The 24,812-nt window shown below is 39.5% G+C and overlaps 2 protein-coding genes across 3 annotated transcripts in view; both read right to left on the bottom strand.

Annotated features, from left to right (window-relative positions):
- Positions 1-673: 673 nt before the first annotated feature.
- The window catches only part of PTCD1 (pentatricopeptide repeat domain 1), a 221,409-nt gene continuing 197,270 nt past the window's right edge, over positions 674-24,812 (bottom strand). Inside the window, exon 10 of the mRNA XM_075285252.1 lies at positions 674-687. The gene's annotated coding sequence lies outside the window, so the exon portion shown is untranslated. The remainder of the gene's footprint in view (positions 688-24,812) is intronic.
- Positions 14,304-24,812, bottom strand: part of MYO1B (myosin IB) — a 127,048-nt gene continuing 116,539 nt past the window's right edge. For both annotated transcript variants that reach the window (XM_075285248.1, XM_075285250.1), the window contains 5 exons: positions 19,849-19,955; positions 18,276-18,408; positions 17,210-17,362; positions 16,059-16,186; positions 14,304-14,906 (listed from right to left, as the gene is read on the bottom strand). In XM_075285248.1, the coding sequence (XP_075141349.1) occupies positions 14,783-14,906; positions 16,059-16,186; positions 17,210-17,362; positions 18,276-18,408; positions 19,849-19,955 (645 nt within the window). In that variant the 3' untranslated portion in view covers positions 14,304-14,782. The remainder of the gene's footprint in view (positions 14,907-16,058; positions 16,187-17,209; positions 17,363-18,275; positions 18,409-19,848; positions 19,956-24,812) is intronic.

Here is a 24,812-nt window from a genome sequence, read left to right on the forward strand (position 1 = left end):
GTGAACCTCTGGGACTACAGTCTGATTGAAAGTATGGTACGTTGTGATCCATCCTGTACTGCAACTGTACATCACACCCCAAGTCTAGGATGGTAAACAATGTCAGCACAAACCTTCAGAAGGAGTTTGCCCAACTTTGGGCTACAAAGCAGATGACCAGCTACATTGACTTCAAGCCACCACTGTTACAAGTCATTATGGTGCACTGCAAGATAGCAATGGAGTTCTATCCTCTTCAAAGTATACATGTGTATGAGAACCACGCAGCCTAAGAAGAAGTATAGATTCTTGTCACTTAAGTTTGCCACAACTGTTTGTACAGTGATTAGACTAGTGAGAAGACTGAAGAGAAGTTGTGGGGTGATGTAAAAACAAATCCCACCTCAGTAATCCCCATTGCTTTTATAATACTGCGCAGTGGTTACAGATCACATTCTTGAGTCTGTTTAGTTATGTCTGATAAGATTTGTTCTGAAAAGCTAGATATGTAGAATCATGAAATAGAAAGTACGAAGCCAATGTAATATGCTTGATTTTATTCCGTCAAAAAAAAAATAAAAAAACATGACAGAAGAAAGCTTCCATAATATTCTTTTACATTGCGTGAGTGCAGATGGACACCCAACGGAGGGAGCTCCATCTGCATCTATCACTTCATATCCATTGCTCTTATCCTGTAACACATTACTGCAACAGACATTAAATAACAGAAGTGTGAACCTACCACAAGACCAAATGAAAGTAACCTAGAATCCTTTCTTGAGCGTAATACTATTACAAGTGTGAGGAAGGTAGATCGGTAGAAGCAGTGGTGCGGACCCAACCAGTCAGAGACAGGGACACAAATCTTGCAGCAAAGCGGTTTATTTAAGAAAAACAGCAAAATAAATAAACCTTTACGTCACGCACAAAAAAAGAGCAAAATAAAATACAGCCTTAACTTAAGGCAAAATAACGTGAAACAAAAATCCTGCTCGTCTGAGCGCTAACTACACAGAAAATACTAACTGTACGTGTGGCTTACTACCAACCACACATATCAACCAAAAACACCAATGTACCGTATCACAAGGCCCTCAGTGTCAGGACAGACCCAGCCACTTCCTCACCTCCCAGGATCTGCCCTGAAGTGCAGGCTCTGCAGCCTTTTATAGGCCACGAATGTGCCTATGACCCACACCTGGGGCTGAAACCTATTCCTGACCCGCAAGTCAGGAATCTAGGGCTGATATAGCAGGACTCCAGCACTTTGCCTGTCAACTTCTCACACAAGTTATAGTTACTAAATTTATGGAAATTGATTTCATTAACTTGACTAGTAGAATACCCGTGGCTTCGCTCGCGTAAAATATGTTAAATTGTTGGTTATGGTAATTTTCAGTGTCACAGTGAAATTGACATTTTCAGAGCTACAGTAAATCTTTTTTTTTTGCACTTTAAATTTTTATTATTTTGTCATTTTACTAATTTGTCGTAACATTGATGTAAGCAACAACTTTTTCTTTAATTTCAATGTTTTTATTTATTTTACATATTCAATACATATTATGTAGCATAAACTATTAGTACTATTTTTTGAACTATTTTTTTTTTTTATCAAAAATTAAAATTTATGCACCTTACACAAACATATAAAACCTTTACACCCAATTAACAACATAGTGCACCCTTCCTCCCTCCCTCCAGTGTAATCTATAAGTAGTTCATGGAGAAAAGAGTAAAATCGGTTTCCAGTTACACAACTATCTATTGTGGTGCTTTTTGGTAAACAATGTTTCCAGTTTTACCTTCAGGTGCATACCTAAATATGAAAAGATTTTTGGGGTCACCCACTCTAAAGCAAGCAACGTACAACTGTCTATGTGAAAAACGTGGGCTCTCCAAATTAATGCCGGCTACTTTAAGTGATTGACCTTGTGCTTTGTTTAGGATAAGTTCACTCAGGGTTTTTTGGTGTGAATGAGCCTAGTTGGGAGGGAGTGTTTTCACGCGGATGCCACGAGGTGAAATGCCCTGAAGAATGAACATCTTGCTTCTTTTTCCAGGAGCCGAAACAAAATGGCTCCCAGAAAAAAAAACTCACCGGCTCCCATTGATTTCAATGGGAGCTGTCTTTTTGTTCAGGATTTTGAGGCGGATACGGCCTCAAAATCCTGACCAAAAAACCCAGTGTGAACTTACCCTTAGGCCAGGGCCCCACGGACCGGAAACATCGTGATTTGCCCACAGCAGAAAAATCGCGATGTTTTACAGTACTTGCAAAGTGGATGGGATTCATGTGAATCCCATCCCCACTTTGCAGAAAAAAAATGCAACGCAGAGACGCTGCGATTTCCAAAACGGTTGCGGTTTTGAAAATCGCAGCATGTCAATTATATCTACGGAAACACCGGCGGCTTCCACGTAGATATAATTGTAACAGAAAGTTCGGGGAGAAAAAACTCTGTGAACTTTCTGTTCTAAGTGCTGCAGGAAGAACCGCGATGTGTTGATGCCGCAGTTGTTCCTGCAGTGCTTTAGCACTGCATTTCCAGCCCGTGCTTTAAAGTCATAGCAAATGCAAGACAGATTGGGAACTGCAGAGGCTTAAAATTGAAGGGCATGTCGCTTAGAAGCAACACCTGACACTGATAAGAGATATAATAGGAGGAATAGTAAATACAGAGCAGCCCTCACACAGTATTAGGATCCATTTACACGGAGGAAAATGATGCTGTGTTTGGTACTAAATTTTCAGAGCTGAGAAAAAAGCCTCCCATTGATTTCAATGGGTTTGGCTAGCTTTTTTTCCCACTCACGTAATTTTCTGCTAGCTGAAAATTCAGTGCCAAATACAGCGCCATTTTACTTTTTTGGCGCTGATTTTGACGCTGAATCCGCGTCAGAATCCTCATGGAAAAAACGTCTCCCCATAGAGTTCTATGGGTTCCACTTGATTTATTTTTCCCCTTGCGGAAAAAAAGCTTCCTTCAGGCAGATTCCACCTGTAAAAACCAACGCAATGGGTGGCGTAAAATCCACGTCGCAGATTTGGGAACAGTATCGGCAAAAACCACATGGAAAAAAACGGTAGTGTTTTTTTTCAGGGTCCATGCATTGTGCAGAAGGAAAAAAAATAGAGATGAGCGAACACTGTTCGGATCAGCCGATCCGAACAGCACGCTCCCATACAAATGAATGGAAGCACCTGTGACGCTGACTTTGCCGGCGGCCGGCCAGCGTCACAGGTGCTTCCATTCATTTCTATGGGAGCGTGCTGTTTGGATTGGCTGATCCGAACAGTGTTCGCTCATCTATTTAAAAAAAAAAAAAAAAAAGACTCAAAAAAATGCTCCAAAAAACGCTTAAAAAAACCCATTTCTTAATTCCTGAAATGTATTTTTTCTTCACCAAAAAATTCCGTTCTAGCAGAAAACAAAAAACCATTGAAGTCAATGGTAGGCTTTTTTTTCAGCGCTGAAATTCCTCACCAATTTCCTCCATGTGAATGGACCCATACTATGACCTGAAGGAGCTACATCTCAGTAATGAAAACTGCCTCACAGGCCCATAGCAACCAATCAGAGCTCAGCTTTCACTTTACCTCAGCAGCTTCAGTGATGAAAGCTCCCTGTATAGTAAGCAATAATGACAATCTTACTATCAGGTAGATTTCACCTGACCAATATTGCTGCTCAGTAAGGCTGCTCCTAATGTCCGTGCCAGATTTTGAGCGGACACTAGGAGCGGACACTACCTGTCGGACACCGACGGTAGTGTGAACGCCCCCTAACACTACAGTCTCCGGGCCGTGGATTCTACATCTCCATAGACTTCTATGGAGCTGCAAAATTCACAGCTTTGTGCACAAAGAAGTCTATGCAACCACCAAATCCATGACCTGGAGGCCCGTGAAAAAAATACTTTAGTGTGCAAACAGCCACTAAGGTTACCAGACGTGTTTTGTCAGTGCGTGCGTGTATATATATGTGTGTGTGTGTGTGTGTGTGTGTGTGTGTCTGCACGTGTGTGGTCCGTGTGTGTCTCTGCATGTGTGTGTGATCCATGGGTATGTATGCGTGTGTGCATGCACGTGTACTGTATATGTACACATGTATGTGCGCGTGTGATCCATGTGTTTGTGCGTGTGCAGTACAAGTGTCTATGCGTGCAGTAGTTGTGCGTGCTCTGTTCGTCCATGTGTATAGTGTGCATCCATCCAATTGTGTTTGCGTGCATGCATGTGGTGTGCATGTGTTATTTATGGGGTGGTGTTTGTGTTGTGTGTGTCTAGAGTGCTCTGGTGTTTGTGTGGTGTGTTGTGGCATTTGAGTGGTGTTGTGCTTGTGGGTTGGTGTATGTGTGCTGTCTGTGTGATGTTTATATGGTGTTTGTGAAATGTTTATGTGTTGTGTGTGGTGGTGTGGCCCCTTTAGCATTGACTCTTTGGTGCCGTTGCTATAATCCGTCCCTGTCAGTCACAACTGTTGTTTTCCCCTCAGTGCTTTCACTTTCACATTTCCACATTATATGTATAGGGCCTAACTTCGGGGGCCCAAATCTCAGATGGGGGGAGGCTAGTGAGATGTAATATGTGCAGTAATCTGCTCCTGTGGGTAGAGAGGGGGCGTGCCAAATTTCACCCAAATCGGGTGAGAACTGTGGATTTGTATAAAGCAAACTACTACAGAATTTGAGTTATATATATATATATATATATATATATATATATACTAGCTGGTACCCGCGACTTCGTCTGCGGTGATTGTAGAAGTGTGTAAATACAGGCGCGGGTAAGGTTTTCATACTGTGTATAAAGTATGGGATATGAAATGTAGATTTGTATGTTGTTGTTGCTGTAATTCAGAGAATACGTGAGACTTTTGTGTTGAAGCTAATTTGTATTTGAGCTGCTATACGGTGTTGTGAGAAACTGTACATAGTGTCTTTGGGACAGAAGTATTTGAAGTTAATATACGTCAATATATTTTGTTTTTTGTTTGTAAAAGTTACCATATTCTGACAGCAGTCACTTTTTTATTTGTCTGTGTCGGGGGATGTGTTTTTTTGTGGGGCCGGGTGTAGTTTGTAGTTGTTGCATTTTCGGGAAATGCTATTGGTTTGATCACTTTTGATTTGATATTTGTATGATAATGAAAATAGTGAAAAAACAGCGGTTTTGGACTTTTCAGTATGTTTGCCGCTACGGCGTTAAGCATCCAGGCAAAATATTTGTATAGCTTTGTAGAGCGGGCGATTTCGGACACAGTGATACCTAACATGTATCTGTTTCACAGTATTTAACTACTTTTATATGTGTTCTAGGGAAAGGGGGGTGATTTGAATTTGTAATACTTTTTTATTTTTCATTTTATTTTTTTTCCCCTTTTTCTTGTTTTTGATTTTGCATTTATTAGACCGCCTAGGGGTATTGACATGGGTGGGCGGTGTCACGGATTGTCAGAGCGGTGAGGGTCAGCAAACCTGGCTGCTCCGGAGCGTTAAAGAGAGCCTCCTGGAGTATCGTTAAGGTGAGGGGTAAAGTATATGTATATGTGATTGTGTGGGGTTAGGGGCGAGGCTGTAGAGGGCAATATGAATTTTGGGACTTGCTATGGTCCAAAGTGTGTGAGATTGCAGAGATGGTGGTGTGAGTTTGGGTTTTGTGGGGGTCCTGGCACAAACGTATGTGTGCTATTGTGACGAAAAGTAGCCTATTGCGCAATCGGGTGTATTAACTATGTTTGTGGAAACTTTCAACCAAATCGGTCAAGCGGGTTTTGCGTGATTGAGGAACAAACATCCAAACACACAAATCCACAAACTTTTTTTATAATATTAATAGGATAGATTGATTGATTAAGTTTATTTACTTGCCAGAATTTGGAGACAGGAAGGAATGTTTTTCTCAGAGGAAGGAATGTTTTTCTCAGATGAAAAAACCTTAAATCGGGTCGATGGAGTTTTATGACTTCCTGTTGATTAACATTGCAGGATATGAGACTTCATTGAAGATTTTTTTTTCAGCCTTACAAAATATATTACGCTGATATTTGTTCAATATATGGATTATTGCTAGCAGAATAAATCTGGTGATTGAAGGAGTTTATTTACATATTAGCATTCCTCATATTTTCAGGTCTTTCATATACACTCACCGGCCACTTTATTAGGTACACCTGTCCAACTGCTCGTTAACTGGGAAATTAGGTCAGAGATACATGGAGGGGACAGGTTGTGGATGGCTTTGTATGTCAGCGTTAGTAACGTGAACTCTATTCACTGGGCAATGGGTAGCCAGAGGATTGGCAGAGGGGAGCAGCCGATGAAGAACGGGAGGAGAGGTGTATTAAGAAAGCAGCACAGTTTAAGGTGGACTGGAGGGGGGCAAGAGTTTTCATTAGGAAGCCACAGAGAAGATTATTACAGTAATCTAAGCGGAAGATTATGAGGGCTTGGACTAGCATCTTTGTAGTTTCAGGGGTGAGGAAGGAGAGGATTCGATGGATGTTCTTGAGTTGGAGGCGGCAAGAGGTGTTGAGGGTTTGGACGTGCGACTTGAAGGATAGGTCAGAGTTCAAGGTTATTCCAAGGCAATGGACCCGTGGGACAGGGATAAGCGTGGTTCTATTAACTTTGATAAATGGGTCATATATATATATATATATATATATATTATATATATATATATATATATATACTGTACATTAGGTGCAAGTTGGCAGAAACTTCTAATTTTATCAAAATTAGTCAACTATTTACTGTGTGTAGGGATCTCCCAGTATCAGCACGTCTCTGAACCTTTGTGTAGGGAACAAGGCATTGCCAGAGGTGTTTGGCAGTGGCTTGACATCCACTCTAGATTGGAAAAAGAAGCATGGATGTGTATGAGTATCAAGAGGAATACGGTAGGTATCACCCAAGCAAGGGATCAGTTAACAGCTGCCTTTGGTCAATTGCCACCTTAAGATGTGTTCATTTTAATGCATGCCACCAGCTGTCAATAAGCATGCAATGTCTGCTGGCCATGAGTAGACAATTCCTGAGCCATAAGTAGAATTATATGGCTCCAGGGCAAATATAGTGTAGTAGTAGCTATTCTCTTTCTTTTTTTTCTTATACATCCAGCCCAGACTGCTATAATGACTTTTTCCAATTGTGGCTCATTTCTGCAGAATTTAATGTAGAGATTCATCTTTGGCTCATTACTTTTTAAGCTTGATCACTTCTTTTCCCCACCCTCGACCCAAACTCACCATCCATTGTGCCTCATTCAATAAAAATGTTTTCACTTATGCCCTTCACAATAAAAGTACCATCTAAAGAGTAATTGTGCACCTTTTGGACCCACACAGTTTTATTCCTTAGGGTCCACCAAACCCCCATAGTAATGGCCCATGTAGTAATAATGCACCCTACATATTCCTATATAGAAGTAGTTCCCTTCTGTGGTGTGTAATATTAGTAATGTAAAACAATCCCTCTCCATATAGCTCTTCCTCCTTTGCAAAAATGGGTGAAAATTAGAAACTCACCTAACCTATTTTCAAGCAGAATGTTGCTCTACCTGTTGTCTTTGGCCATGGTTTTTAGCTAAGTGTGTCCTGAAGACAAAAGCAGTTAAAAAGTAGCTCTTAAAGGCAGGCCGTCTTCATCCTGGGCCTAACCATGCCTTCATCCCTATGATTATGACTGTTAAGGCCTTGGCTATTTCTACAGACTCTAATATAAACAAACATACTGTGTCTGGATGAGGAGGTATGTTTTTTCTCTGTATGTTATATGAAGAATAGCATTAAGCCAATATGCCAGATATGGCTTATCCCATAAATGTGTATAGCAACAAGGTGTAGAGATGATAGATGCTCACTTGAATAAATAATTATAAAATGTTAAAAAAAAAAAGTTTTATACAACAGTATAGATTAGGGGAATGATTTTAGGACTAAGAACCGTGAGAACTACTTTTTGTTAAACAGTCATGTGACAATGTAACAGGTAATCCTCTTCAACCTCAAGCCTCTCCCATTCTAATCAGCAACTGCAATGATGTCACTGTGGGAGAACTGCCTAAAAATCAGTCATTCACTTTAATCAGGGGGGTAGGGGTGTATCCCTGAGGTTGGAATGCTGCATTCGACTATCACATTCCAGGTGACAAGCTCATGTATTTAGTAACAGCTTTACCTTTACTCATTAACCCCATCCAGCTATGTTCTGGTTTTGTATTTTAGTTTTTCACTACCTGCTTTCCAACTGCTATAGCTCCATTCAGAACACGAGACAAATGTCCCCTGCCTTCCTAGTTTGTGGGAGTCTTAACAGTCTTTCCTCCACTGGTCTGCAAGTTATACCCTATCTGATGCATAGGGGTCAATTTGTTTTGGTGAAAATACCCCACGTGGCGGAAACTCGAAAGTTTTACAGTCACTACAGCTATTTCACTGTGGCCCGTTACATGGAACCTTAGCCGTAATAATTACCTGAGGAATGTTCTGCCATACTGAAAGCATGTGGGTGTGCAAATCTTCAAGATTGGCTGCTGGCAGCTCCCTTTGCAATTTTCGAGCAATGATCTCCCAGATACGTTCAATAGAAGACAAGTTCAGAGACGCTGCATGCTGTAGTAGCATCTGTAGGCCACACATGTTGGTCACAGTAGCACAAGCTGTATGTGGCCTGGTGTCTTGTTGAAAAAACTTCAGGGACACCTTGGTGATGGGAACCAGTGGTACAGCCATTTCTCCAAATAAATGTAAAGCTGAGCAGTTAATGTAATCTGAAATAAAGACTAATGGAGTCCAGCTACTGTACATTTATGCCTTTCCACATCATAATCTTGAGAGTAGGACCAGTGTGACCAATCTCTGGCTATCTTTGCTTTCAAGACAAAAGGCTGGATTCCTTGCTAGATAGACCTCCATTTCAGTCTTGCTGTGCACCATCATAGCCTTTGGAGAGCAGTGGTGTGAGGTCGATAGAGCAACATGAGGCCACTGTCATGCAAATCACTTCTGATGGTTTATGTCAACACCCGAGGCTTGGGATGTAATGTCCAATTTCATTTGCTGTACACGATAGATTACTAAGCATCATTTTTCTAATTAGGTGATCCTTGATAAACCAAGGTCTCTCAGTTTAAGGATTCTTTTCTTCTCAGTTCATAACAATTGGTGATAAATGGGACAACAACAAACGGGCACACAATGATCCCAAACCACTTTATTTGATTTTTGAGGTTTCATGTAATTAAGAACTTTGCTTTCAATCTGGCCTTTGCGCTCTTCCCACAAGCCACAGAATGGAGTTAGGCACTCGAAAATATGGTCCATTTCAGCTTTCTGCTGCAGGAGGCTGAAGGCTTGGAAACAGAACAGGAATTTAAAGGGGTTTGCCCATTTCCCTGCTTCAGCAGCATTGCCTCCTGTCTATTCTTCTCAATTCCTGTATTCGTTATCACACCGTCAAAGCTGCCTCCCCCCAGCTTACTGAACAGGACACTATGAAGTATCAATAATTATTATGATTACTTGAAGTCTAATATAAATGCAGATCAAATATTATGCACATATTTCTAGAGAACAGGCTCCGTGTTATCTGACAACAGACAAAGCTTGATCAGTAAACTGCAATTAGCTGACCTGGTTGTCCTGTCAGCAGAGCAGTAAATAACAGTGAGAGCTGAGCCACCACCCTTAGAGCAGTGAGTGATGACATCATCTGTCCTGTCTTATCACACAGGTTCTGCACTATGAAAGCGATGTGTAAACAATGGGAGGAATAATTTCACACAGCAGGAAAACAAAGCAGCATTGTTAAAGCAATTTATTTAGAAGCTTCTTCAATTTACATAAGCTATCAGTGTAGATAGGATCATTGAGATGGGAATAACCCTTTAAGGCAGAAGTCTGCTTCAAATTCCATTTCCATTGTGTGAACATACTCTAACAGTCCTTGCAACATGCCTAAGGATAGATTGACAGAAAAGATTGTGGAAATGGCCATAGTTACTTGAATAACCCCTAGTCACATGCATTAAATTTAATGTGGGCCACATGATGGACATTAAATAAAAAAAAACTTTTGGTTGACATTCCTTTTTGTGGAAAAAAAAGCTCCGCATTCTACAGTACCTGTAAAGTGATGTTTTCCTACAAAACAATAGAGTATCAATCTGCTCAGCCCTTCCTGCTCTATAACATTCTGCCTGCAGATTACACTGCGTTCTCATGGTGACAGGATCCCTGCAGTGTTTGGATATTCATGGAGCTTTGCTGCTGTTAATGGTGTGTTAAGTGTTTGCTGGTAAAAATGGAACACACACTTAATATAAGTAACTGCTGCAACACTTCCAAAGGCTCCACACTATATTATTAGCGTATTTTCCTCATTTGCAGTTATCAGTCTTTAATGCCCCTTCCAAATCATTTACAGCTGAGCATATTATGGATCTTAGGTTTGGCAGAAGGGAGAAGTATAAGCACTTCCTTTATTTCCCATTCCTTTTTAAGACACTTTTGGCTTTGGCTCACAAAAGCAACAAAATCTGCAACAAAAAATTCAATGAGGAGCAATACGGTGGCTCAGTGGTTAGCACTGCAGCCTTGCAATGCTGGAGTCCTGGGTTCGAATCCTGCCAGGAACAACATCTGCAAGGAGTTTGTATGTTCTCCCTGTGTTTGTGTGGATTTCTTCCCATTCCATAAAGACATACTGATAGGGAGAAATGTACATTGTGAGCCCTATATGGGGCTCACAATCTACATAAAAAATAATAATAAAAAATTCAATGTGTGGTCTTGGTGTTAATGTGGATAATAGCACTAGTCTAACGTTCCTTCTACATGGGGAAATTTGTACCTAAAATGAGTGCCATATTAGTGACAAAGTAATAGGGCATTCAATGCTTGGTTAAAGGGTCTTTCAACAGCCTGATAAAACCTGTATGTGGACAAACAGTCCTTAGGATTGAGCAATAGATAGAAGTATTTCGGTATAAGCCCTATTAAGTGCTTCCTAAATATTTCCCATTCCTTTTGTAGCCATTCTTGGCATTAAATAATAAAAATAAAAAATTGCAGCAAAATAAGCAATGTGGGACCTATGTCCTAAAGGAGTTATGCAGGGTTAGAAAAAAAATACATATAGGACTGACTTTCCACACACCACACCTGTCCATGGGTTGAATCTAGCATTGCAGCTCAACTTTGTTGAATTGAGAAGAGCTAAGCTGTAATATACGCATGTCTCGTGGACAAGTGTGCTGTTATTTCTAGTTAACCCCTTTAATATGATTATTTGTACTTCATACAGTTTGCATAAATGTTGCCAACTCCATTTACTCAGGAAGATGTGTTGCCGACAACTGTTATTTTTAGGCTTAGGGAAGTTCACATGGGGTTTCTTGGTCAGGATTTTGAGGCTGTATCTGCCTCAAAATCCTGACCAAAAAGACGTCTCCCATTGAAATCAATGGGAGCCGGTCAGTTCTTTTTTCCGGGAGCTGTTTGTTCCGGCTCCCGAAAAAGAAGCGCCATGCTCATTCCTCAGGCGGATTTGCCTCGCGACATCCGCCTGAAGACACTCCCTCCTGACTAGACCCTTTCATTTGAGCCTAATCCGGAGCGGAGTGCACAACTGGATGCTGGTGCACTGCATTGGCATCCAGTTGCAGCTACCCGTATTTTGATCCGGTACCTGAGGTCTCCGCCTCAGGTTTCGGACCAAAAAACCCAGTATGAACTTACCCTTAAACAAACAAATCCATCACCCTACAGAAACTTGTTCACCAGATCATTTCCCTGTGTAAAAGGGGCCCTTAACTTACATACTCCTTCAATATAATCAATGGACAATACCTGCTTTATTGTGTCCATGTGTTACTTGCAACTCAATAAAAATTGTGAGAAGAATACAAAACACTTCTAGTGATGCCTAACAACATTTACAGACATAGAAGTGGTTGATCATTCTTTCTTTATCTTGACATTTTAGTCTGGATCTCTCTTAGTTTTTGTCACATTTTTACAAACAGAATTTGTCATTGTAATTCAACAAAAGAATATTGTGTTAGAATTTTACTGAAAAAAAAACCCAGCAGACGAAGGCGTTTCATGTCATATCTTCAGTTTATAAAAGATTAATTGCAGTAAATTACAGAGAATGCGTTATAATGCAGATCTAGAGGAGAGGTCCTTTTGTGTGCAGCTTCTATAGGTTCATGACTAATTAAAAAAAATATGGATCTAAAAACAGGTAAAGAGAGCAGCATAATAAGAATAATGAGACAGTATGATAACATTATAAAAACAAATGCCAGAATTTCTCCTCTATACCATTAAGTCTCCTACGGGAAACTGGACACCATTTACAGTAACAGATTTTACACAATCAAAACTAATTATGCGTCTGTCTTTGCAATACACTTACACAAGTATTTCATTACACAGTATTGTGAAATATAAATACCAACGTGAATGATTATTGCACATTGAATAGAATTCATCACAATACATAGTGATAATCCCTTCTGACTTCATATCCAATTAACTGAATTACAGTATCAAAAATATTAAAGGCAGAGGTTAAAGTCATGACATGTAAGGGTTTGTGTCATATGGGAGTACCTGCAGGTAACTGATACTGTCCTATGACTTGTTATAGTAGGCCCCGGATCATCTTACCAAGTCATCTGATTCATTGTGACACATCATAACACACCCAGAAGGCTGTGTAATGTACAATCCAATAAGATCATTAAATAATTTTAAGTGAATAGTAATCTCAGAAATATAGTGATAAACACCATTACTGATGAGAACCCAATTCACCCACTATAGAGACCACTACCTACTACCTACACACGTGGACAAAATTGTTGGTGCCCTTCATTTAATGAAATAAAAACCCACAATGGTCACAGAAATTACTTGAATCTGACAAAAGTAATAATAACCAAATTATACAATATGTTGACAAGCCACAAAGCTCCTGGGAGAATGTCCTATGGACAGATGATACAAAAATCAAACCTTTTGGCAAGGCACATCAGCTCTATGTTCACACATGAAAAAAATGAAGCATATCTTGAAATCTTGAAAAGAACACTGTCACTACTGTGAAACATGGAGGAGGCTTGAATCTGTGCAGGGTACAATGAAATCTCAAGACTATCAAGGGATTCTAGAGAGAAATGTGCTGCCCAGTGTCAGAAAGCTTGGTCTCAGTTACAGGTCATGGGTCTTGCAACAGGATAATGACCCAAAACACACAGCTAAAAACACCCAAGAATGGCTAAGAGGAATCATTGGACTATTCTGAAGTTGCCTTCTATGAGCCCTGACCTAAATCCTATTGAACATCTTTGGAAGGAGCTGAAACATGCCGTCTGGGAAAGGCACCCTTCAAACCCAAGACAGCTGGAGCAGTTTGCTCATGAGGGAGGGAGGGAGGGGGGGAGGGGAGGGGGCAAAATACCTTCTGAGAGGTGCAGAAGTCTCATTGACAGTTACAGGAATCTTGTGATTGCGCAATTGCCTCAAAAGGTTGTGCAACAAAATATTAAGGTAGGGGAACCATCATTTCTGTCCAGACCTGTTTCATGAGTTTTTTTTTTTGTTTTTTTTTTTTAATTTCTTTTGAAGCGAAAAGCAATGTCTGACTTTCATTTGTTCATTTTGATAGAATTTTTATTTATTACTTTTGTCAGATTCAAGTTATCTCTGTGACCATTGTGGGTGTTTCTTTCATTAAACGAGAAGTAACAACAATTTTGTCCACGTTTGCATGTATTAGCCATTATTACAGTGTCTTGTACAGCTACCAATCCCAAGTGATATAACCATGGGCAGCAAGCCTGATAATTACATGAGGTCATGCTTTTTGTGGTACCCATAGCCAGACAGTGTACATATGAACATACCAGGTCACAATAGATTGACACTAAATGTCCTATTATTGATTACAATACTTGGCTTCAGGCACTTACAAGTTACAAGTTTCCTTCATACTTACCAGAATCATTTACACAGTGTACAATAATTATTAAAAACATTTTGCTACAAAGCAGTAGATTGTGATATCATGTCCAGAACTGAGAGGTATTGAAGAAACACATCAGACAATATGGGCCTGAGCAGCACAACACGACTCCCTACAGAGAACCCTCCATGTCTGTGTCATGTACTTCTGATTGGTTCCAAAGGGAAATTTTTGGCTTGGTGTAAAAAAAAAAAAAAAAAAAAAAAAAAAGTTCGAGCTAGTTACAGGTACACCTGCTTTTTGTTTAATACAAGAGATCCAGAATATAGGTAAAAATTGGCTAAAATAATATACAACTTTAAAATTACTGCACGTCCAACTCATACAAATGTATGATCAGACAAATGTAGCGATCACACACAATGGCCAGTTATATATGTTAATCGTAGGCAACCATTAAGCTCTGCTGCGATCTCATCATGGCAAGGTTTTCATGGCACAATGACATGATACAGGTACAAAAAGTAAAGGCTCAGTTTGAGAGACTGCAGTAACATAGTTTGCAGCAAGTGTTTAAGTACCTGGCAAGAAACTTTCTGGTTTGATTAATTGTAGAGGATAAAAGAGCTGCGGAAAATGGTGAATTATGTAAAGCGAAAAATGTTCTTAAGATTGTTAGATCTTTCAGACTGAAGGCACATTATCATCAACCTCTCTTGGCACAATCCAAAATACATTTAAAAAAAAAAAAAAAGCTGAACCCCCCCTCTCTAAAAATTGCACTGTTACAACTGAAAACGTCCATAAAGTAAAGACTATGCCATTAAGGTACAGCCACTTCCAGAAGGCGATTGTTTTTCCGCTTGCATGTAGGCACATTACCATTCTTCTGGGTCCCCTGGATGAATTTCACACATACTTTGTCTTGTTTGAACTGCACTAAGAACCTATAAAACAAATAAGAACTTCTATAAGTGGTTACTTCTTTACAGCAACTGCTACAAAGTGTCACAAACCTCTCTCAGATATTACATTAGTGTGGAACTACTTCATTTATTCCCAACAATAAAGCAAATAATCTCTGTATAATGCTTGAAGTGACTTCTAGGATATTTCAATATTTCATCACCTAGTGAATGGCAAATGATTCTGATAATGTGAATGGCCGTAATATAGGCTGTAACTCAAGAACTTTATAAGGTAAGTAATGCAACTAGTGCTACAAGTATAGTACTGGCACAAAGATTGCTTTGTGTTACGGTACTCAGTATAGAAAGCTCTAAGAATAAACAGGATTATCAGAAACATCACTTTTTGGAAAAATATTTTTAACATCAGATAAGAGCAGGTATTGTGATCCAAAGAGAGAAAAACATCAGGCATCCAGATGTATTCCATGGTAGAAGTGATCTCGGATGTATTATATGTGCTTGGCAATAGCTTTCTCCTGACCAGTAAGGTTTCTATACGTAGAGGACCTTTCCTCTAAGTATAGAGGAATTATGTGGAGAATATCCTCAACATATTACAGTACAAGTAAAATGCACAAGATTATACAGGAAACCGACCTGAAGTGCAGATTTTGAGTTCGCTGCACGCCTCTGTATGCTGCAGTATAATTCTGCAATGAAATCTGCAACACTAATTCAGATTTCCAGCTAAAATGCTGTGGATTTTCTTGTGCAAAAAATCTGCAGCATTTCAGTCACAAACTACATGTACGTATCGATCTACTCATCTGTAGAAACGGGTTTAATATATTTTCCAATTAGTTTAGTTTCTGAAGAGTAAAATCTACTATTACAAATGATGGTCTAACAATGTGGCGTTGACAGGCACATTGAGCAGCCTCAGTATGTTTTTGACAGTCTTTTTTCCCTTCTTTTCTAGAGATTGCTCAATCAGACTTTCAGGCGCCCATATGCTGTATGGTTGCAGAACCCAGGCCAAGATTTCAATCAAGATCAGATGGACAAATAAAGCTTTGATAAAAATCCCTCAATATGATCATTCCTTATAGTCAACTTTGTCGGAATTTTGTTTCCTGAGAATTCTCCAGATCACAGTTGTCAATAAATTAGAACTATTGACAGACATACTCATCTGCAATCTCTATGATAATCTTCTGCTTCGTCTGCATCAGGGTAGTTCGATAAAGCTTGGTAGCCATCTCTATGAGATGATCATTGCTGAAGAGGAAGTCACCCTTGGAAGCTGCTGCAGAACCCTTGGTATAGAAAGATGGAAGACAGACGGTTAATAGCTTAGATAGGTCCTCTAATGGCAATGTTATATAAGATTTAAGAATGTTGGAAGTCTGGTGAGTCAACAAATGAGGACAGTCTGCTGTGCCAGCACTTTACAACCTCAGAAATCCCCATCTGCATGTAACTTTATAAAAGCCACGTTTCAGATTACATAATATGACCCAGTAACCCAGTTCATACTGGAAGAAAACGCTGCTCAGACTCAGCTCACATTAGACTTTACTAAAGAAATGTTCAGGGCAAAATAATGAGCTTTGCCCAAATTGTGGGAGCTCCCCCTACTCATTGAGTATTCTCCGGCTTGGTGACTCTAGCAGTAGGTGGTATCAAGACAGCAGGTCAACTGTACACTGTACTATTACTAAGAAGACAGGTTCGCACCCAATGAGGATTTTACAAATGGAACCATCATGCAAAGTAAAATCCAGAATTTTGCTGCAGTCTCTTCAAACATCTGATCAGACCTCCACTGCTTACATACTAGTAACCTATACTAAGGAAAGGTCAACAATATCTAAGTCCTGGAAACCCCTCTAAGTTGGGGCACCACATTACAAAAACTCAGTATGTTGGCAGTGGTGGAAACACTGTAGTATGAAAAGACAGAATTTTACATTAAACTACAAAGTGGATGGGATTCTGGTTAATCCAGAAAAAATCTGAAGTGGAAATGCTGCAATATCAAAAATGTACAAATGGCAGCATGTCAGTAATACCTACACAACGATTCGCTGCGTGGGGCCTTAGCCTTAACGTTTTTCACTGTTTAATATGTGGCAGTATAGTTATACTAAAATGTGTTACCGTTGCCACAAAGTAATACAAAATTCTCTTGTAAATCATTGCTTGTGGGAAAATTCAAATTTTTACTGTAAGTTGCCGGTCCCAAAAAATACTACATAAAGTATGAAATGCGTCTTGTTGAAGATAGTGTCATGTCTAGAGCTGAAACGAAAGGATTCTATAACACAGGGCAGACATACCTCTTTGAGATGGAGAGCAAAGAAGCCATCATTTTGGGAACTCAGGCTGACTTTGGTGACATCTCCTAGAGGAACTTCCAGCTTGATCTGGCCTGACTTGTGGTCAGCAATAATGACATTACTCTTTGTCAACAAGAAAATCCGGGCTGCTCCCTGTGGATTTAAAGGAATGCTTGTATGACTTGAGGCAAATCCGACATCCCACTAAAATGTATCATGACCAACATTACGTGCAAGACATTGAACAGGAACAGATTGATTTTTTTTTTAAAGTACAAGCAAAAACAGCTCTTCAGTTCTTCTCATATTAAAGACTTATTTCTGTAATAATTGCACATCTTCTATTACCACAAAATTTTCTATTCAAATCCTTGAATTTTGAAATGATCTAAACCTTTGTGCCCACTAGAATCATGGCCTATATATTTAAGAGCAAAGAATAGTGCAGAGACTAGATCATTCTGACCTAAATGTAAGCAAAGTAAAATAAAAGAAATACACGCTTTCAGAACTATTATAAGTCAACCAGGAAAAAAACTATACAGGTTCCAGTGTGAACAGAACATGATTTTGTTGATCACCATTTTACCGTATTTTAAAAATGACTATATGTAAAGGTGATGATACACCTTTGCCAACAGCTGGACAAGTGGACATGTATTCTCAATTGTGGACGACAAGCTCCTTAGCACTCTACCTCCATGTTAGGAGGAGGAGATCATAAGTGAATGTAATGGTTCACAAATGTCATCACAATGGGGACAAACAAGGGGTAAAAGTTACCAAAGGAAACTGAAAACTCATTTGCAGATCCATTTCCCAATCCCCCTTTCCAAGTATGACCCAAATATGTCCAGATTGCAAGAATGGCTCACTTAGTCCTATCTGAGTATACCCATGGAGGATTATTAGATAAGTGCTCATAACATATATCCTACCCAGACTCCTTGCTTCAAAACGGAAGAGAGAAAGATGGATGCCCACAAATATATTTTTTTCAGTATTATCAGGCATTTCAAACAATGTTTTTAAAACTTTTACCAAAATCTACAACGACATATCTTACCTTTCCATTGGCTCGGTTAATTTTATTCACAGTGTCAGCAATTATTATTTTATCTTCAATGGTATCACTAAGTTTCTTATATTTGGGATTTTTGCTGATTTCCAAATAATCCCCTTGGAATGGCTGTCCAACGCTGTAATAAGATGGCAGAGATTTAGTTGCGCATGGAACAACATGAAAGCTGCAGAGCTGAGATTTTCTAACAGGCTTCAGCTCATCGGGTTATTGTAAGGTTTAATTTCCAGTATCCATAGAACAGCTAAAGCTACTCAAGAAAAAAGATGCCATTTTTTACAGTACACCCTGTAAATTATCCGCAGTCGGCATGTACAGACTGCAAATTCTTCATAGGATGTCCAAGAAATTGGATGACATAGGAAGAACCCCATGCCTGATATCCAAAAGTGTAACTATAGTAGAAGAAAGCTGGTTTAGTAACATGGACATTAGAGGCTCCACTGGTTCTAATAGGGCCGGTCTCAACTGGTCAGCATAGTCAGCTGTAAAATTCTTTACATTGGTAACCATACCTTTTTGTTTTCTTGTGAACAGGTGGAATTTTGACATTACCATTTTAGGGACAAGCAGCATCTTCTGCACTTTCTAGCAGCCAGTAGTTCCTTGTCTATGGGGGAGGGGGGTTGTGTAAACGCTCAGTAACTTTTTGACCAAACTGTATGGTCACAGAAAACAGTAAATAGAAGATGGCGAAGAGTTTTAGGTTGAGAGACATCTAAGTGGGACAGTGAGACAACCGCTCAAAGTTGCATTAAAAAGTTGTCTTCTCTAAGAAGATGGTTAATATGGAAAACTGAAAATTCGTGGCAGAAAATGATCTAGGTAAAGGGCTGGTTTTCTCAAAAAAAGTGGCCTTTTGGATAGGTTTCATTGTATAGCTTGAGTATATATCTACAGTGATTATAATTTGTGTTTTTGACAGGGGGGGCATTTTCAGTTTTATACTTTTTTTCTGACAGTCTAACAATACAAACTATTCATAATGTCATGTAAATAATTGTTATGCTGGATTATGGTGACTGCAGTGAATCATGATATTACCTCTATATATCATCTGTCGGCACATCAGACTTGTCTGTCCAATATGCTAGTACATGTTAGAGTTGGGAGAGTCCCAATGTATATCCTGCCTCAGGCAGCTGTATACATGAGAGTATAGTGTCTGGCTAGTCATATCCATGAGGATGATGATGAAAACCGATAAGATTACCCAAGATTTGTGACTTGCTTTTACAGATTTAATAGAATAGTGTTGGTTACACAGATAAGCAGAGTTTATCATCCATTACAACGTGATCATAGCACAATGTATTTATCACCAGTTTTTGGCATAAATGGTTTCTATGGGTCACTGGATCAATTCTTGATATGGAAGTACCATTGACTGTGGTGACAGCAGGCTCATGTTATAATGAAATAAAATACAAGAAGCCTAATGTGAACAAAATCTTGGAATACAAGATGGCAAGCATAGCATGTACGGTTTGGCATATAAGTTCCACAGATCTATAAAAGCGTCATTTGAGATCAGCACTTTAGAAAGAAACTCCGTTACCTGGCAGGGTACAAAGACTTCTTCTCCTTGAAGAGTTCACTTGCTTCCAGTTTTTCATCATAAATGAACTTTTTCTGTTCTGTGAATTGATCCCTGTATTTCTTGCACTAAGGAAAACAAAGAAGATGATACCTTATAAAAAAAAATGCTTAAAGGGATCATATAATTAGAATCCCTTTTTTTCTAACTAACACGTGGCCACTTAGTACAAGAGCTCGCGTAAGCGGCCACAAAAAAAATGGCCACACGCAGGTGCAGTCAGCTCTGTCCAAGGCCCGCTGGCAGAGCCGATTGCGCATGCGTAGAAAATTGAAAGCCAGGCCGGAGGACGACGCATAGAGGCTGGTTCCTGAAGAAGATGGAGGAGGCGCTGGAGAGTTCTCTCGCAGCACTGGGGACGCCCCCAGTGCTGAGCTCTGGGGACTGCCCCCAGTGCTGCAAGAGAACTAATTTACATAAAGATGGAAAACGGAATATCTACTGAACAGCGGCGCGGAGAAGAATAGCCTTTCTTAAGGCTATTCCTATGTGTTAGAAAAACAAAAAGGATTCTAATGATAGGATCCCTTTAAGGCCGGAGCCCAACATGTTCAGTTTATTGCTACGGCATTTTACTGTCCCTTGCGAATCCCATCTACACAATGCAGAAAAATACCTGCAGCAGAAATGCTGTGATTTCCAAAACCGTTGCATTTTTGGAGATAGCAGTATGTCAATGATCCGTATAGAAATGCCGGCGGTTTCCCTATAGTTATAATTGAAGCAGAAAGTCTGTGAACTTGCTGTGAAAAGCGCTATGGGAAAAACCTCAATGCGTTTCCGCCACAGCTTTTCCCACCGCACTTTTTTGCTGCAGCCTGCTACGTGGGGACTTGGACTTAAGGTATTTTATAGGTTTTCTATAAATGATTCTGTCAAATTTCTCCAGTCCCCCACAAATTCCTTTTCAGTCTCAAAAACCAGAAGAAAATTCTTCCTATTGTCAATGCGGAAGTTCTAAAATAAAAATCTATTCGCTAACAAAATAGAAAGTGAGTTTTATATGTACACAAAATAACAACGTATTGAAAACAGAGGATGACAAAAAACTGACTATGGTTATAGGTTTTGCGACTCACATATTACGTGCAATTTAAAAGCATCTGACATCTGTCATAGACCTATAATGCTATAAGGTCAGTCACTAAAGTGTGGCCACACTGAGATCATCTGAACTAGGACAAAGAATGAGTAGAACATGTGAAGCGAGGCTGGCATGTAACAGATCAGTGTCAGTATCACATAGAAGTGTAATAATAGCAATTATTGAGCAGATTAAACCACAATATAAAACACAACATGTGAATACCGCCAAACAGTTGCTGTGAAGACATAGCCAGTAATGCTGCCCTGCATAAGCAAGACTTGCCATTATCTTAGATGGCTTCTTTGGATACGCTACACATGAACAATGCTTTACTTATGAAAGACTACCATTTACAAGGTTTGGTTAAAGATAGCTTCTGGTTTATTATCACAAACTGCATTCATTATATAAGTGAACGTCAGCTGTAAAACAAGAAAGCAAGTTTAGAATCACTACAGGAACGGAATTTTGCCATTTCCTCTATAAAAGAATGTCTTCCCATCCCCCATTTAAACAGAGCAGCAATTATTGTAAATTGGAGCTGAACAATATAAGGATCCCAGGCTGTTCTTTAAGGCCTCACTTATGCAAACACTTTTATTCGATGTATGAAATCAATTAGAAACAAAAAAAAACACTTCATGCAAGTATTTTTCTGGTATTTTTTGTTTTGTAACATTTTGTACATGCGACTTTTTGGTTGTTGAAGCCATTGTACAAACCGACAGATAAGTTGCCATAACCAAAGTATGATAAATTGTATATAAAAAAAAAATACCACCACACTACAGATCACAAAATGCAATAAAACTAAATTTATGCAAGTAATCAAACACAATACATGTCTTAACTCTGTACTGAAATACTTAAAGGGGTTGTCCCATCTCAAGGATCCTACCTATACTGCTAGCTTATATGGATTCAAGACTTTTCCTAAATACATTGCTTCAGCAAAACTTCTTTGTTTAGCCGCTATCTGAGATCACTCACTTCATTGTTTACACTGTGTTTTCATAACCACGGACCTGGGGATGGTCTTATCTCTCTGCCCAGAACAAGTGACATAGCTCCCTGCTCTCAGGAGGGAGGAGGAGCTTAGTGCTCTGTGCTTGTATTTCTGAGCTCTTTATCTCTCCGCCCAGGATAAGTGACGTAGCTCACTGCTCTCAGGAGGGGAGGGGGAGCTGAGTGCTCCCCCTGAAGCTGAAGCTTGTATTTCTGAGCTGTTATCTCCTGCTCTTCCAGTTATCAGTTTTGCTAATTGAATTTTGCTGATAAGGGCTGAGACAGGGAGTCTGTTACCTCTGTATGTAAACACAGACCTAAAACTGAGTTTATTGCAAACTGACTCTTGTTCCTGTAGCATATAAGTTTGGGATTCTCATCACCTATCAAATCCAGCTCTGTTACATCAGCTTTATATTGTGCATCTTCCAGTAATACTGTGCTTAGTTATTTACAACCATCCCTCATTACTGACTGAAAACATGTACGGCTAGGAAGAGAGCTAAGCAGAGCTGGCTTTGTCTGGAAGACAGCAAGCGAAACCCCGCCCACCAATTTACAGAGAAAACCATGAAGTGAACAGAGCACACAGTATGCAAGTCAGTGAACAGGTGAGTTGGGATTTCCTCTTTAAATACATTTGTAATTTATGGTAAACCTTTTATAATCATTATATATTTACATTATTATAAATATGGAAAACCTTTTATCATTCCACCCATCCTCATACCACCCAGGAGCAGAATTAAGACAGTTCTCTTTAGGTTACACATACTCTTAAAGGGACTCTGCCAGGTCTAAAAGATCTTCCAAACCAATAATGGTGACATGTACGGGCCTTTAATAGGAGTATAAACATATCTGAATGAAGCAATGCAGAGATAATCATCTTTTTACAGATATGCAAATGAGCCTGCAAGCGTAGTGGATACATGGGTAATGTGCCAGACGTGCCTACGGACAGCCGCAATGCAGACAGAGATTAAGTGAAGTATGGCTAACGTGGAAATGTTGGCCAACAATTCCAGTGGTGGGTTGGAGCACTGGAAGCGGTCTATAGACGAATGTGGCATATTAGGCTCCATCACAGTGAACTTACATAGACTTGTAGGCTCATGTGCATATTCATGAACAGATGGTTATCTCTGAATTGCATCATGGATTTGTGGTCACAAAACATATATGTTTCTGCTCCTAGTAAAGGCCCTTACATGGCATTAATATTGGTCTGAGGGGAATCTTAAACATAAACTTGCTCTAAGTGAAAAAGTACATTATATACGGCAACAATGATAATAAGATCAGGTTTACACAGGGTATACATGTAGCATGTTTCTATTGTATATTTTATATTTAAGACAAAGTGACCTCATGTTACATATGTGTGCCGAAGAATATTTGCACATTCACACACCGTATTATTGCCTTACGTCTCTATAAAAACTACTCCTTACCAAGCCAGCTTGCCTTATACACATTACTTTATTAGTTTATCTACATTTCATTTTCAAGTTAAAGTTCTGGGCTACTTTCAGAAGAAGTGTACTTCTTATCTGCTTCTGGCTTCCTTGGGATCTAGGCACGCCGCTAAACCTCCCATTAACAGAGCAGCACCGACTGCCAAATAGTATATACACATAACCACCTTTATTAAAGTATTAACAATGTAAAACCTAAAACTACAATGTAGTGAACAAACAGAGCCATCCAGAGGAGTTAGAACAGTTACACAATCAATAGTATATGCATCTCCCAAAGGACACACAATAGCTAATGTGTAGCAGAACCACCGCTTGGTCCTATCTAGACACAGGTTTCAGAACAATTGCCTTTGTCTGGGGCATCTGTCTGAGGATACACAGGATATAACTGCTGTAACACCTCTGGCTTTCTCCTTTTGTAATCTGCCATGTTTTACATTATTTTTACTGAATTTAAGGTGGTAGTTTTGTATACACTATTTCGTTTGTCAGCACGTCCGTTAATAGGTGGTTTATGTGGGTGTTTGGTGTAGAACCAGTTTACTTGAATTATGTATCTCTACTACTATACAGTGAAACATGGCCATTGATGGTTTGGTCAGTTCCTTAGTTGTTGCCATTTTCCTGGTTATTCCAAAGCCCAAATTTCAATTATTGGGTGAGAACAACAAACGGTCAGGGTGGTGCACTCCAGTCACAAAAGTTGAACACGTAGGGGAATATAATGTATGCTTTTTAGGAGGCACAACGCAAAAAAACGTTTCGGGCAACAAACCGCCCTTTTTCAAGTGCTTAGAACTGGAGTGATCCCTAATAAGAGTTCACAGCGCAGAAAACTAGATGTTGCTAGTTTAAATACCCTGAGAGGGGGAAGTGAGCTGAACATCGTGGCCCGGCTTCTATTACCCAAAAACAAAGCAGGGTTTAAAGAGAATAAAGTGAATAAAAAGAATAAAATAAATAAATAAATTTATCCAATTTCAATTACTGTGTATGAGCATAATAGTCAAAGCCATGCACACAACGTAATTTTGCCCATAGGCTCATCTGGCCTACAGCTTTCAACACTGACCTCCCAACATATATTCATGCTCTGGCTTCAACTTGCTATTCATAAATCCTTTGTTTCTCCCAACATCTTCCATTGGTGAACAGTCAGAGCAGCCTCCTGCACAGTCTGCCACTGAGAATCCCCTGACACTAATATAGTGTGAGTGATCAGCTGTACATATGTCAGGAGACTCTCAGTTCCAATCTTATTGACCACGGTATCTATAATTTTTCTCTGAAGAGGCATCTTTAATGGTAACTTAAACTTGCCAAGAAGCCTCTGGGCAACACAGTTACAGTAG

Source organism: Leptodactylus fuscus, chromosome 8, assembly GCF_031893055.1.
Source record: "Leptodactylus fuscus isolate aLepFus1 chromosome 8, aLepFus1.hap2, whole genome shotgun sequence".
Lineage (NCBI taxonomy): Eukaryota > Metazoa > Chordata > Amphibia > Anura > Leptodactylidae > Leptodactylus > Leptodactylus fuscus.